Source organism: Amphiura filiformis, chromosome 15, assembly GCF_039555335.1.
Source record: "Amphiura filiformis chromosome 15, Afil_fr2py, whole genome shotgun sequence".
Lineage (NCBI taxonomy): Eukaryota > Metazoa > Echinodermata > Ophiuroidea > Amphilepidida > Amphiuridae > Amphiura > Amphiura filiformis.
Window position 1 is genome coordinate 13,820,096 of NC_092642.1, and position 14,460 is coordinate 13,834,555.

Here is a 14,460-nt window from a genome sequence, read left to right on the forward strand (position 1 = left end):
ACATTTTGCCTATGTCATCCAATAAAGTCTGACCATGTACAATGGATGGTGTGTTTTTTCTCTGTTTTGCTTGGTCAATCGCCTTTTTTTATCATGTTTGTAAGTGTGTAGTTCAGAACAATTTTGTCCTGAGCTACTCACCCTACCATTTTTGTTTCTTGTATTATGTAACTGCCAGTTTGTTTCTTTTTTTATTTGTGCATTTTGCTTGGTTTAATCACACTTGTTAAAGGGTTTTACACCCGAAACGTCGGGTCTCTTGAATTGTAAAAGCCGAACAAACTTGAGTGTCGTACTCCGGTAGGCACAGGTACCACACTTTCATATTTGAGTACCCCCAGATGCTACCTTAACATCGCTAGGTGAGACAATGCGTTGATATATTGATAAAAAGCATAGGGCTTGAATTTTATATTTAAGGACTTGGGCTCGGACTCGGACATTGAGGACTCTGACTCGGACATCAGAAATTGGCAGGGCCAGGGACTCGGACATCAGAAATTGGCAAGGACTCGGACTCGGATATTGTGGACTCGACTACACCACTGTGCCAGACAAATGCTCCTTTGATATCCAGGGCAATCAGATGGACTGCATTGCTTCTGTCCAGGGAGTTAGACCACTCTTGGGTCAGAATGGTAAGGATGACAGTTGTGCTGTGGTGTGGACTAAATCCAAAATGCCAGATGTCTGATATCAGTTGGTTTCCAATGAGGTACTTCTGAAGTTGGTTCTGTACAACGGCCTCCGTTACCTTGCTGATGATGCAGAGCAGAGAGATGGGGCGGCATATAGATGTTTTAGACTTCGAATCTCTCTTCTGAATAGGGATTACAGAATGCAGTCTTCCATTGGCTTGGGAAAATCCCCTTGGAGAAGCAAAGCTCAAACAGCAGGCTTAGCGGTCTTGGAAGTTCTGCGCTTCACTCATTCAGGACTCTTGCATTGATTTCATCAAGACCAGTAGCTTTATCTGGTTGTAGATTCTTGAGAAGCTTCCTAACATCTTTGACCTTGAAGGCTATCTTTTCCATTGAGCACGTTGCTGAACCAGTCATACGTAAATCATTTCATTCAGAACAATGTTCAGAAGTTTAGATAGTTTATAACCCCCACCCCAAAAAACTCAAAATCCACCACTTTAGGCTAATTCACTACATTATGGGCACTGTAAAGGCATGGAAAGCACACTTTCTATCAAACATTATTTGATACCATCTCCCGACACCCCACAATAAATATTTAACCTGTGCGGTTTACGACGACAATCCGGACGCACACTAAGAATAGCAGTGTGTCCAGCGCATGTTGGGTGATGACCTTGATTAATTTTGCTGTCTGACAAAGTGGTATCAGTGGTCTAACAGAGTATCCCAGCAGTTTAAAGCCATATTATAACATTTTCAAACAAAATAGATAAGCATTTATTTGCCATAAAATGTTAGCTTTTACTGTCAGATATATCCCATTTTAATTTGGAGCCGAACGGCAAAGCAAAGAAAATTGGAATTTACTACCAGCGCACATGTCGCCAATACGTACCACTCCTTCGGTCATGTTGTGGTACGACCCTATGTTGTGTATATCACCGTCCCGCACGCCGTGTACGTACTGTGTGTTATGAACATCGTGTATGCATTCGACTAATAATTCCATCGTAATAATAAAGCGCCGGTTCCGGCGTTTTATTCAAAATCTCGGATTTTGACAAAACTACAGCACCTAGAGTCTTGATTTTTGCAGGGTATATTGGTTTAATAAAGTACAATTTAATCGTATAAAAAAAGGAATTTTAAAAATTCAGTGAGGGCGTCTTCCTCAGCAAATGTTATAATATGGCTTTAAGGAAATTTGTGGTCAGCGCTGGTCGCCTGCTCCATATGCACAGTCGAACAAAATATTTAAAAAAATAGTTTGATGCTACATCATGCTAAAAATATTAAAGAGTCGATGCCTGATCATAAAGATAAGAGTTACGATGAGTTTTGATTTTGTTTTGTTTTTCTTTGTCTTGTCAGTGCTCTAGATTTAAGAACAGATCTTCACAATGGCCATTAAGAAAGATACCAAGAAGTCAGTCGTAATACTTGCGGTTGTTAGTTTCATTGTGAGCTTAGAGATTGGGGTCATCAAAGGTTTCAGCGTGCTTCTGCCTACTTTGAAGGAGCAACTTTCGAGTCAAACATGGATTATTGGATCAAGTATATCAATAATCTACGGATGGGGGTACTCTCTTGGTAAGTTGATATTGTAGTTATCTTGTTTCGAAATCTCGTGAGAGATAAATTCACAATCGAGATCCCTCTCAGCTGATGTGGTCAAAATATGGGGTGACAATAATTGTATGCACTTATAATTTAATGTTCCGCTCACCCCAAATCAGTGTCGTAGTAGGGTTTTCGGAACAAAGGGGACACAAAATTGTCATGACATAAAGTTCAAATAGTAAACGGACATTGCAAGCACAAAACGTTTTACAGAAAACGTTTATAATAATATTTAAACATGTTAACGGGTAGAAAACAATTTTGAAAACTTAATACAAAATAATCTAACAATCAAAACATATTTTACAATAACATTTTTAAAATGTTGTTGCAGTGTTTTTTCATAAAAAAATATTTTTAAATGTTTTTATGACCTTTATTTAACCCGACATTTAAATGTTTTAAAAATATTTTTACCAAAACTAAGACTAAAACCTGTTGATAACGTGTTACAAACATTTTTGTGTTTGCTGGGAAGTCTCATTTAAATTTTTCAAAATTTTCTTTGCAATTAAGTTTTAATAATAAGTGTCGTAAATTAAAAATTATTTTCAATCAAATTAAATTAAAATCATACCTCATTGATGACTTGTTAGGTCTGAGTGCCAGTGCTCTGCAAAAGCGGTTCGGTGCTCGATTTTGTATCATGGCATCTGGTATGGTCTCTAGTGTTGGACTCATCGTTTGTGCTTTTGCAAATGATGTGACTGTCTTACTCCTTGGACTTCTTCTCTTAGGTAAGATATTCAAATAATCTTTATTCATCCCCTTTATCCATCACGGGTGTTGCACCATCACACATTAGCCTATACATATACAGGGTGTCCCTGAAAGAACTGTATCATCGGAAACTGATTTTTTTGGGACTTTAACGCATAAAGCAAACATAACTAAATAACTGATGATGTTAGGAAACATATCAGCTATCACATACTTTTGAATTTTAACAATTGACCGCTCCGTTTTTGAAATAAAAGAATTTTACGAAACTACCTAATTTTCAATCCGTTCCACGGAGTCAATATCTATCAATGACAACAGACGCATCATGCGCTTATGATGCGCAGTGATTAGGCCATCTTAATTTAATAGTTCGTCTCAAAGCCCTTCTCAAGTTAAAAACCTAATACGGAATGCGGTTTTAATTATTGTTTTAATTTTTTTTTTACTTTCATTTTTGTATCTGTGGGAAGAATAGACCACTTTTTTTATTTCTCAACGAGGTTGCACTGTGGTCAAGATTAAGAATATTTATTGAGATTTACGCTTAAGGCTATTTTGACGTCTGATGTCAGATGTGAGATTTTGTGCGGTGGATTGAAAAAAAAAACCATTGGAAAAATGAAATTTACTCAATCCAGTGGGAATAACGCGAAAAAATGGACGATTTTACTAATGCCCGCGGGGGCTTTGAGCCGAATTATTAAATCAAGATGGCCTTAGCACTGAATATAGATCATCGATTGATATTTGAATCCGTGGAAAATCCGAGTTTCGTAAAATTCTTATATTTCAAGAACGGTATTGTCAATTGTCAAAATTCAAAAGGTATGTAATAGCTGATTTATTACTCAACCACACCAAGTGTTTAGTAATGTTTAGTTGGGGCGTTAAAATACCCAAACAATTAAGTTTCCGACGGTTTCAGAGACACCCTGTATTAAGGAATTATTTCAAGATATTTTTCACCGAATATCAAAGTAGTTTATTCAGTATACATGGTATATCATTTTATCCATTCAACCTTCAGTGTTTTTATTTATTGACCGGTTTCAACAAAATAAAATTATAATTCCGAGCTAAAAGATACAGCTCGTGACTGCTAGTTCTAATTATGGCACATTTGTCTTTGTTTAGGCATAGACCATAAATGGTCTATGGTTTAGGATATACAGGGTGAAAATAACTGGCACCTTAATTCTTTTACGGTCTGTCAAAGTACTGTCACCATCTAAATTATAGTTTCCACTTTTATTTCTACAGGTTTTATGCTATTACAAGAAAATATAGCCATCGGAACAATACCTGAATATTTTGACAAGTATTACAATACTGCTGTCAACGTTTACTGCTTTGGAACCGCTATTGCTATTATGATCAGTCCATCGATAACTCAATTTTTACTCGACATATATGGATGGCGTGGTACCATGTTATTATTATGTGGAATCAATATGCACTCTATTCCACTTGGAGCTCTTTTTGATAGTCGGGAAGATACAAAAAGAACCAATGATTATAAAATCGTACCTCTTGGAACGAATCAATCACAGGCCGGAGTTTTGCGAAGATTTATGAATTTGTTGGAGGCATTTGATTTCGACATGATTAGAACCCTTCCCTTTGTTGCTCGAATTATTATACCAGGCATAGTCTATGGCTATACTTTTGCAGCATGGCTGATTTACATTGTATCATTCGCTTTGTCAAATGGTTCCTCGATGAAAGAAGCCTCGGTTGTAGCGACTACCGGAGGCATTGGTCTCGCTATCATACGGATAGCACTACCTTATTTAAACACGCTTCTGCCATACCGACAACTTATGTACATTTCATCTGTATCAATGACATTATCCATGGTTCTACATACCGTAATATCAAGTGTTTTAGGCATGTGTCTGTCTTCCATGATATATGGCATCAGTATTGGAATGCTTGGATCTGAAATTTATGTTGCCGCAAGAGATATTTCTAATGAAGATCAGTATGTTAACGCAGTAGCATGGTTTCATTTAGTTGATGGCTTTGCTATGATTTCTGGTGCTACGATATCAGGTACAGGATTTGAATGAAGAAGCTTTAAGGGGGCTGTCATTTTCTTCGGAAGGGGGTGGGTCATGAATACACTGGAGGGGTCAAAAAATAGGGTGGGGTTATAATGTTTAACACCCAAAATAGGAGGGGGGGTTATAGAATTATTAAGGGTTGGTGGCTAAAAATTTTCGCGCGCTACCCGCGCATTCTTTACCTTAACAATCAAAATGTGCACACAATCTTCAATTATGAAATACAAAATTTTTGCGCGCTCCGAGCGCCTTCTTTGCACTTACGATCGAAATTTTTACGCACTCTGAACACTTTCTTCACTCATAAGTTTTGGCGCTGGCAATGAAAATTTTCGTCTAGAGTCTGTGTAAGCGGAAGGGGGGTGGGTCATAAAAATGCCGAAGAAAATGACATCCCGCTAAACCAATTTCTCACGACTTAGTAGTTAGCCGTGGTGACCTACGGTCGACATCCATCGACCCTCGGTGCTAACTGATGCAGTTACTGGGATGCTGGGATGTTGGAGGGTTCATGTCATGCGAACTAGTACGGGGTCACGTGACCATGAGCCTGTTGTATGATTTTAGAAGGTGATGGCGTCCTTATTATTTTAGCTCGCTATTGGTGCCCCTTACATGTGAATGGCTTCCTTGACGCTGCGCTTGAACTATTACCTTCTCTTCCCAAAAGGCGGACTCCTCTCACATGTCCCATTCAACACTCTTAGAAAAAAGGGGTTCTTCAAAATGATATAGGGTTCGTTCACCATATGTGCTTGAAGAACCTTCAAGGGTTCGTTAGAAGTCGCACTGGGTTCTCGCAGTGAAAATAATGTTCTTCACAGCTTTAGGGTGCCACTAGGAACCCCTATTTTACTTGAATGAAAAGGGTTCCTGGTGACCTGGTGCACGTATTACATACTACAGAAATCAGGGACAATTGCTATTTGACACCACGAATTTTATATTTTCAAGCAAATACATAGAATTTTCGGCCTGTTCACCTTTACGTGTCACCATGCTTCAAAGAACCTTATTGTAAAAAAAGGGGACACGCTCGAAAAACCTTTAAAGGTTCAACAAAGAACCTTTTTGATAGGGTTCTTCAAAGAACCCTTATCATGAAGGTTCTTTAAAGAACTGTAGGGTTCCATATACGGGACAAAATTGGAGAACCTTAAGCGGTTCAATAAAGAACCTTTGCGATAGAGTTCTTCAAAGAACCATATCACAAAGGTTCTTTGGAGACCCTTTAGAGGTCCCTTGAAGTACCTTTTTGACAGGGTTCTTCAAAGAACCCCAATGTAAAGGTTTCTTGGAAAAACCCTTGAGGGTGCCATATACTGGACAACGGCAAGAACCCTTAGGGGTTCCAAATTTAGGGTTCTGACACCTATCCACCAAATAAATACACATTCCTAGTCCTGGTTTGTCTCCAAATTGGGACTTTGAGTAGGTATGGTTGTACTTTGGCTACAGGAACGGATCTATTATATTTCTAATTACATGGCACTTGACACGCCGCGTAATACGCAATCCCGCACTTGTTCAGTTTGATTTTTGCTTGATGTCTTTAGGGCCATTATAAGGATTTTGTAGTTGAATCTGCAGACAAATTAATTTTTTCGCAGCTTTGGTTGTATAAGTCCTTGGATTGACCATGTGTTGACCAAATAACATGCGCGTATTTGGGGGGGGGCTTTGGGGGCGCCAGCCCCCGGGGTCAAAGTAGGGGGCGGCAAAAACGAAGGGGCGGCTGAAGAAGAAGGGGCGGCAAAAACAGGGGCGGCAAAAACGAAGGGGGTGTCAAAACGAATTGGCAAAGAAAAAAGGGCAAAAAATTGAAAAAGCATGAAAAAATGGTTGCTTTTAGGGCGCTAGCGCCTAAAATCGGTTTGGTTTTTTTGCTCTTCACTTTTTCAAACGACCGTGAAAAACAATTGGGTCAACCTTTTCGGGCTGTTAAGGAAGGGGCGGCAAAATTGTTTCTTCTTCAGCCCCCGGGTTGTGGCGACCACGGTACGCCACTGAAAAAAGGTTAGCCATTATATAATTCCCTGAACAAAACTATTTTTAAAATTCTAAAATTGTTGTTTTATATAATTTTGGCATGCGAAAGAACAATCTCTTTTTATGAACGGTATCAGAATAGCATAGTTTAGTTCGATACAGATCATTCCCAGCAAACACTAAACGTTTTGGAGATTATTAACAAAAGGTTAAAAAAGTTGCCAAGAAATTTTTTAACATTTTCATAACATTAAAAACTTTTTTTTTCATGTTATTTAATCGTTGGCAAAATATTTGGTAACAAATTTTTGCCAAAAAAAAAAAATTACAATACCATTGTGACAACATTTAAAAAATGCTGTTGAAGTGTATTTTCATACAAATTTTATGATCATTTTATAACCCGACATTTAATTTATTAAAACATTTTTACCAAAACCAAAACCCAAAATATAAACCGTTTAAAACATTTTGAAAACTTTTTGTATTTGCCGGGTTGTTTATCTCCCTTACACTCCATATTTCATGATGTTTAAGTACTTTCACTTTTGTTTTCATACAGGTGTGATATTTGATGCAACGAAAAGTTTCACCATTTCATTCATAATTCTGTCGGTGGTGTCGTTTGGAACATTCATATCTCTTGGATTGGAAGACATTTGGATTAAAATGAGCGGAAAGAAAGCAGTTAATATTTAAAAACTGGGACTTACTTTATCTTTTGTTTTTATTTTGTTTAATTATTAACTTAAATACAACAGTTATATAGCATTTGTAAGAATTGTGATTTGGGTCCTAGGAGAATGGCTGTTTATGTCATGTGGCTGGAGGTACTAGTGGCTTGGTTATAGGATCATCATTCATCGTTTCTTTCGACTGCGGAGCAGACGACAACAATGTTACTCCAAGCACCTCAATCCATAGCTAGTGGTGAGATAAAAGCATGTGGTTATAAATCAACTTTTATAACTAATTATCAAGTCCATTCAATCAATATTTGACCACGTATTGATAAATTGAAATGAAATTGAAATATTGTCAGATATAACCAGTTTTCAAATTTATAGGAACCTGGTAAATTAAAATTCATTAAAGCAAAACTAACATCGACTTTATACCTACCATTCCCTTTAAAACAACATATAAAACAATACTGTATACCTGTTACAATTTCTTAATGGTCGCGATCTAGTCCGGCGTTGTGCAGACGTTTTGCAGCATATGGAAAGGTTTCTATACAATATTCCACCTCGATACACCTGAGCACACATTTTCGTCTAAGAGCTTCGAAGCAGAGAACAGCAAGCAGTGAATTTTCTCCACCACAGTATTTGATTACGCTACACGGTGAGTGCATAGCATCGTATGACCTGTGGAGCTTCTAGCTGAAAAATGGGCATCTGTAATTAGATTTTGTCGAAACCTCAAGTGTTCCCTTAGTCCAATCAGAATATTTTTTTATATCAAACAAAAGCTCACACTTCCCCCTAAAAACACTTTTCATCACTAGGTCAACAGATAACGCAATTTAATGTTTTAGCAAGGCGAATGTGGTGAATCTGTTGAAAACTACCTATCCAAGCACATTTTTTGACCAAAATGTAGGTTTTAAAAGTCAAAACTTCAAGTGTTCCGTACAACATTTGTTAAATTTTATGTCATTAAATGAAAAAGCACACTTATATTATCCATACACTAGCGTCACTAGAATGAGCAATGGCCAATTCTCTTTAAATTGCAAATCTTGTGCAAAAAGTTCCTATTTTCATCTATGTACATGTCATACGGTTGTAAATTCAATGAACTATAACTATGCTAAAGAGCGCTTATAAATTGATATGTGGCGTTAAAGACAAAATAGAGTCCGACGTTATCATGGTTATTGCCGGCCGTTTTCCCGCTGCGTCAGATATTGCGTTTTTGGCTGTCCGTCACGATTTTTAGCTGCCCACCTCGATTAGTATTCATTGTTCGCTGCGACTTTCGGTTGTTTTTGCTCAAACGAATAGCTTTTTGGGGGACTTTATACGTCTTATTGACGTTTTTTACAGTGAAAGGCGCTGTTGAAAATTGCACCCGCTACGGAACCCAGCGTCATAATCCCGATATCTCCGTGTCAGAAATTGCCATTATGATAGTAGTATGCCGAATCCACTAGGTCTTCAACAGCCACGCATGACGATTTTGTTCCGCCGTGTTTAATAGTTTCAAGACAGTGGTCGACGGACTCAGGTCAAATATAAAACGATATAATAGATAGATTTTCCTACTACACTCGCGCCGTTGTCACTCATCAGTTCATCGGTTTTTGGGCAGTTTTGGTTTCAGGCCCCGACTGAAGCTTACCATATTTATCCAACGCATAGTGCAAGCCTGACAACGGGTTTTTATAGAGATAACAAATAAAAGAAGACATATTCGTGGTTTTCTAGCCAGGTCCATATCTAGGCATTTGATGAATATCAATAGCATATAAAACCACCATACACACCCACTAGATTGCACAACAACAACTTACTGTGGGCATGACAGCCTATGGGCTTTTCTCAATGTGGTCGGGTCTGGTTGGACTAGATAATATTTAGTTTTTGCTTTTAGTAATTTGCTCAATAGTTTAGGAATTATAAGTCCGAATGTCAACAATTTCACACACAGAAATCAAACTTACAAAATGGTCTGATTTCTTCGAAACTGGTCTCATATTACTCCCCTTAACATAAGGAATCTCAAACATATACTTAATTCACAATTAAAGTGCATTTTTGTATTGCCATTTCCACCTTTGGAGTTCATGCATCCAAAGTCCAATAGAAATATGTACAAGCATAACATTTGATCCATAATTTCATCCGATTCTGAGGTTATAAATTTCTCAAATAAATTATTTTCCTATTTGGTTTGCCGAGAGGAGTAATTTAAGACAAATTTCGATTGAATTGGTGAGTTTTGAAAATTTGACTTCTGTGCATGAGATATTTGACCTTATTTAGCACCCTAGTTCAATATTACAAATGGTTTTTTTTATTACTAGTGTGATGTGCCCTGAGTAATTTAAGTAAACTGTGCTTCATTGAAGTAAGACATGCTTATTTTGAGCTTATCTTGTTTGCTACTGAGTTCTATTTGAACTTGCCTTCAGTTTTTGACTTGAATTTGTTTTTAAATTACAGCATGTAGTTTTCGTTGTTTGCTTTAAATTTTGTTGTCTGTCCCTGAAGAAGAGCAGTTTATCTGCTCGAAACGTCGGTTGTTTTTTGTCTGTTTTTGACTGCTATGTACACAGTGATTTTCATCACTTCCAGTGTACTGTTTTCCTGACACTTTTGTGGGCTCTGGAATTGGCAATTTTTGGCCATCGAACTTTGCTTGTTTTGTGCCTACTCTGGATGTTTGGTTTAGCGTGTCTGTTTATATGCACAGTGATTTTCATCACTTGTTCTAGTGCAGTTTTGTATTACCATTGATCCTTGTTGTTTTTGCAGGTTTAGCACTTTTGTGAGCCTTGGAACTGGTAATTTTTGGCTATCGAACTTTGCTTACTTCCTATGCCTACATTTGCTGGTTTTGCCCCCCCCCCTGCATATTGTCTAGTCTGTATTCAGTTGGTGTACCTTGCTCGTTTTCCTTTCTAATTTAATTTAATTATTTAACTTTGTTTACAAGCTGAAAGTATTTCATGAGATGGGAAACTCCCTTGTACGTGCAAGATAATGGTGTGGAAAGTCATTTTGGAATTGCCCCAAAATTATTGTAAACAAAGTCAGAGCTATGTTTGGAACTTGAAATCCCCAGTTCATTATTGCACCATCAGAAACCCCCCCAGGAAGTGATGTAATGAGAAAGGTTAATGTGTATAAATAATCTTGGGAAATCCCAAGCTTGCATCATATCTGTGAAGATGTGAATGAAGTGATGGTTTATTAATAGATGATGGGTTTTGCATGAGTACTGGTATAAAAACTGGAGGCTTGAATTTGGACTTTACAGAATGTCATGGGAGATTGTAAACTCCACATGTGACGTGTGTGATGGTCTTCGTGCTTCAAAAAAGTAGTACATTTTAACCAGTTTATGTAGCCAATAATTGAGCTATTTTAATACAGCAACGAAGGAGATAGCGAGCACACAAATGTGTTCTTCCTCATCAAAGGATTAAAGTTCTACTGTCGAATTGCTGGAGTTTGCTAGGTTTGTGAAGGCCACGCACATGTCAAAAAACAGCGGAGCTGTGTTAAAGAAACCTGTTCCCTGGAAAAAGAGTAATTGGTGAAAGAAACACCATTATTGGAGAAAGCAGCGCAAGGAGACATATTGTGGAGAAAGCAGCGCAAGAAGATAAGTAATAGGAGCATGCAGCATCATTTTCGTGTGAGGATTTCATACACAAGGATATTTATAAACGCAAGTGTACACTGGACTTCGCTGATTTTCGCAGGACAAGTGAATAAGGATATATTACATCAGTCATCCAGAACATTGCAAGAACTTTATGATCACCAAGAAGAAGAATGCTGGCTAAGTACTAAATATATAAAGAGTGATTATAATTGATTATTGTGTATGTGCATTTGTTGTCATATATTATACCAATCATAACGTGCTTAACGGACTTAGATTTTGTTAGCTTAATCAAACAGTGTATTTGTGTTGTGCATTCGTGTGAGTTCGGGTAAAAGGTGATTTTGACCTTGAGTCAAGTACGACTCGTAGCAATGAGAGGAACAATTTCAGGTATATTACAACATGATAGAACAGATATTAACGGTACTTGGCCATCAATTTCATTCAGGGGCGTGTATGACAAAAAGCACAGCGCATTAGTTAAAAGGATAACAAATACTAAAGGCACAATGAATTTTAAAGAGTGACAGGCGACGATGTCACTGTGCCACGGTGCCTGTGGGTAATGCCTGGCGATTTTCAAAGATATACATATCAACGTTTCTAGTGTATTGAAAAGCAGATTTTGGTAGGAAAACAGTCATGGTAAGACATAGGACTCTACTAGTCTGGTTTTTTTTCATTTAATATAAATTAATTTTGATGAATTGAACTGGTTAATATCGAGTCTTAGGACTCGTAATAAACGACAATCAATTTTCTAATAATAAAATAAAAACACTGGGTCATTTACGACGTCATTGTAAAATATGTCAACATCAAAATTGTGGTGGGTATGCTTCCCATAATTTTGAGGTGGGGACAGCGTACCCAAAAAAGGAGGTCTTTAAGAGCTACGAACGTTCAAAATCAAGAGTCTTTATTTGCTTTCTGGTTGAAAAAAATGTGAGGAATATGGGGTCATAGAGCACAAATAATTAAAATCAAGGCTCTTTCAGTGCGGCTCTGTTTCGGTAAAATTCAGGTGTCTTTCCGTGGAAGCATACCCGTATGGTCATTTGTATTAAGTGCCACCCCATAGATGTGGAAGTTTACTTCATTTCTTTCTTCCATTCTTCCCTTGTTTCCTACATTACCGACGCCGGGTATGATTGCTCGTTAATTACCATCGAAGTCGGCTCTAGAGGCTTGATTGCCACCGACAACAAAGATAGGCTGACTCGTTTGTCAAAACAACTTAACACTCCAAAAAAATACAAGGTATTGAAAGACCAAATTACCAAGTCTGTTCTCATGTCATCTTACTCAATCTTCAACTCGAGACATGAGCCAAAGTGGAATGTCCAAGAAGTCATATAACTTTTCTCACCGCCATGATGTATTTCCTCATTGTTTATGTGTATTGTAATTGTGTTTACCCTTGCCTGCGATCGGTATGGATCTCAGTTGTTCTTCTTCTTTTGGTTAATAAAAATGATTATATAAAATACAATATAGCACATCTTTGTTAATGTATAATGCCCCGTTGGAATGGTCGAAAAAGGAGTCTATTTTATTTTTATTTTTCTAATGATCTCAGTGACGCGTGAACGGATTGTGATTATTTTTGCGCCATTTTTTTTATATCGTCAAGAAAGTTTCAATTATACTGCTGATATTGTAAGTTATGTCCCCAAATCCACATACTTTATTGAGACGTCCTGTAGAGACGTAGGCCTATAATATATTGATGGATATACATGGCCTTTCACAAGGTGAAGTTCAGTGATTTTACACAAAAGTAAATAAATAAATAAATAAATGTAGATATTTATATAGCGCTTTATGCCGTAAACAGCCTCAAAGCGCTTTACATTTATTCCGCCGTCATTAGAATATGTCGGAACCACGTTTGCAGCCTACAAGTGGCGCAGGGTCCATCAGTACAACGACTGTGACTACCCCTGACAGCTTCCCATTGCACCTGGGTGGGGTGAGGCAAGCGAGGCAAAGCGCCTTGCCCAAGGGCGCAACACGGTGGTGGGATGGGGAATCGAACCCACGCACGTCGAGCAAGCTCTCAGATTATGAGTCCAAGGCCGTAACCACTGAGCCACCGTGCCCTAATGCGCAAAGGGTTAAGTAGTCTTTTATGTTGGTTCATCTATATCACTTTATGATTCAACCTGTGGTATATCTGTGAAAGTTATGTAAGTACTAATAGTAACGGCCATATAGCTGTTTCGGTCGATGGTTAGTGCTTGAAAATAGTAGATTTGTAAGGAAGTACCCATGCGTAAAACAGCGTCAGTAAATCCAAAAAATGCCTTCCACAGAGGTATAATGTGCGTATTGATGAAAACTAACATCAGGTTGATAGTTCGAGTAGTGGTTCCATTTGAACTGATGTTCACAAATTTGTTCGAAACTTAGTGCCAGACATTCACTGAATATTATTTTCTTCACATGCCACATGCGGGCCGTGGCCAATATGAAGCCATCTGAGTGTTGGTAGGATGCATTGAGTTGGACTTTTTATGTTCAACATTACATTGACAGGTAAGTAGTCATGCAAAATTTATCCATTTAGGGGCGTAGCCAGCTTATTTGGGGGGGGGATAAAATTTCGGGGGCACAGACGAAAACAATTACAGTTGTATCATACAATACATAGAGTCTGTGTGTCTTCGAGCTGCCAAAAAAGGCTTTATTTGGGACGATGTGCCAAAAAAATGTTATTTTACACTATTTTCGCCCATTATCAGGATGGATATATCTATACAATGTGCGCGCGTGGCGGGCAAAAATTTTGTATTTTAAACTGTTTTGGCCCATGATCGGGCTGAATTTTTCCTTTACCCTGCTGATTTTCTCTTTCAGTTTATGTCAGTGGGGCACTTTTTCTTTCATTTTTTGTCAGGGAGTACCTGCACGCTACTGCCGCCATTTTGGCTAAAGCACATGACTTAGCTTCTTTGTTTTTTTCTATTTCTCCTATCGTTCTCTCTTACTTGTAACATCAAAATGTTATGATAATAATATGAATTGGACGAAAAAGCTGGAAGGAAATTACGAAATTATGATATCAGAGTAGTAAA

General features: G+C 37.8%; 1 protein-coding gene across 1 annotated transcript in view; it reads left to right on the forward strand.

Moving 5' to 3' along the window:
* The first annotated feature begins 2,047 nt into the window (after nucleotides 1–2,047).
* The window catches only part of LOC140170726 (monocarboxylate transporter 6-like), a 29,184-nt gene continuing 16,771 nt past the window's right edge, over nucleotides 2,048–14,460 (forward strand). The window contains exons 1-3 of the mRNA XM_072193959.1: nucleotides 2,048–2,237; nucleotides 2,864–3,004; nucleotides 4,251–5,042. Coding sequence (XP_072050060.1) covers nucleotides 2,048–2,237; nucleotides 2,864–3,004; nucleotides 4,251–5,042 — 1,123 coding nt within the window. The remainder of the gene's footprint in view (nucleotides 2,238–2,863; nucleotides 3,005–4,250; nucleotides 5,043–14,460) is intronic.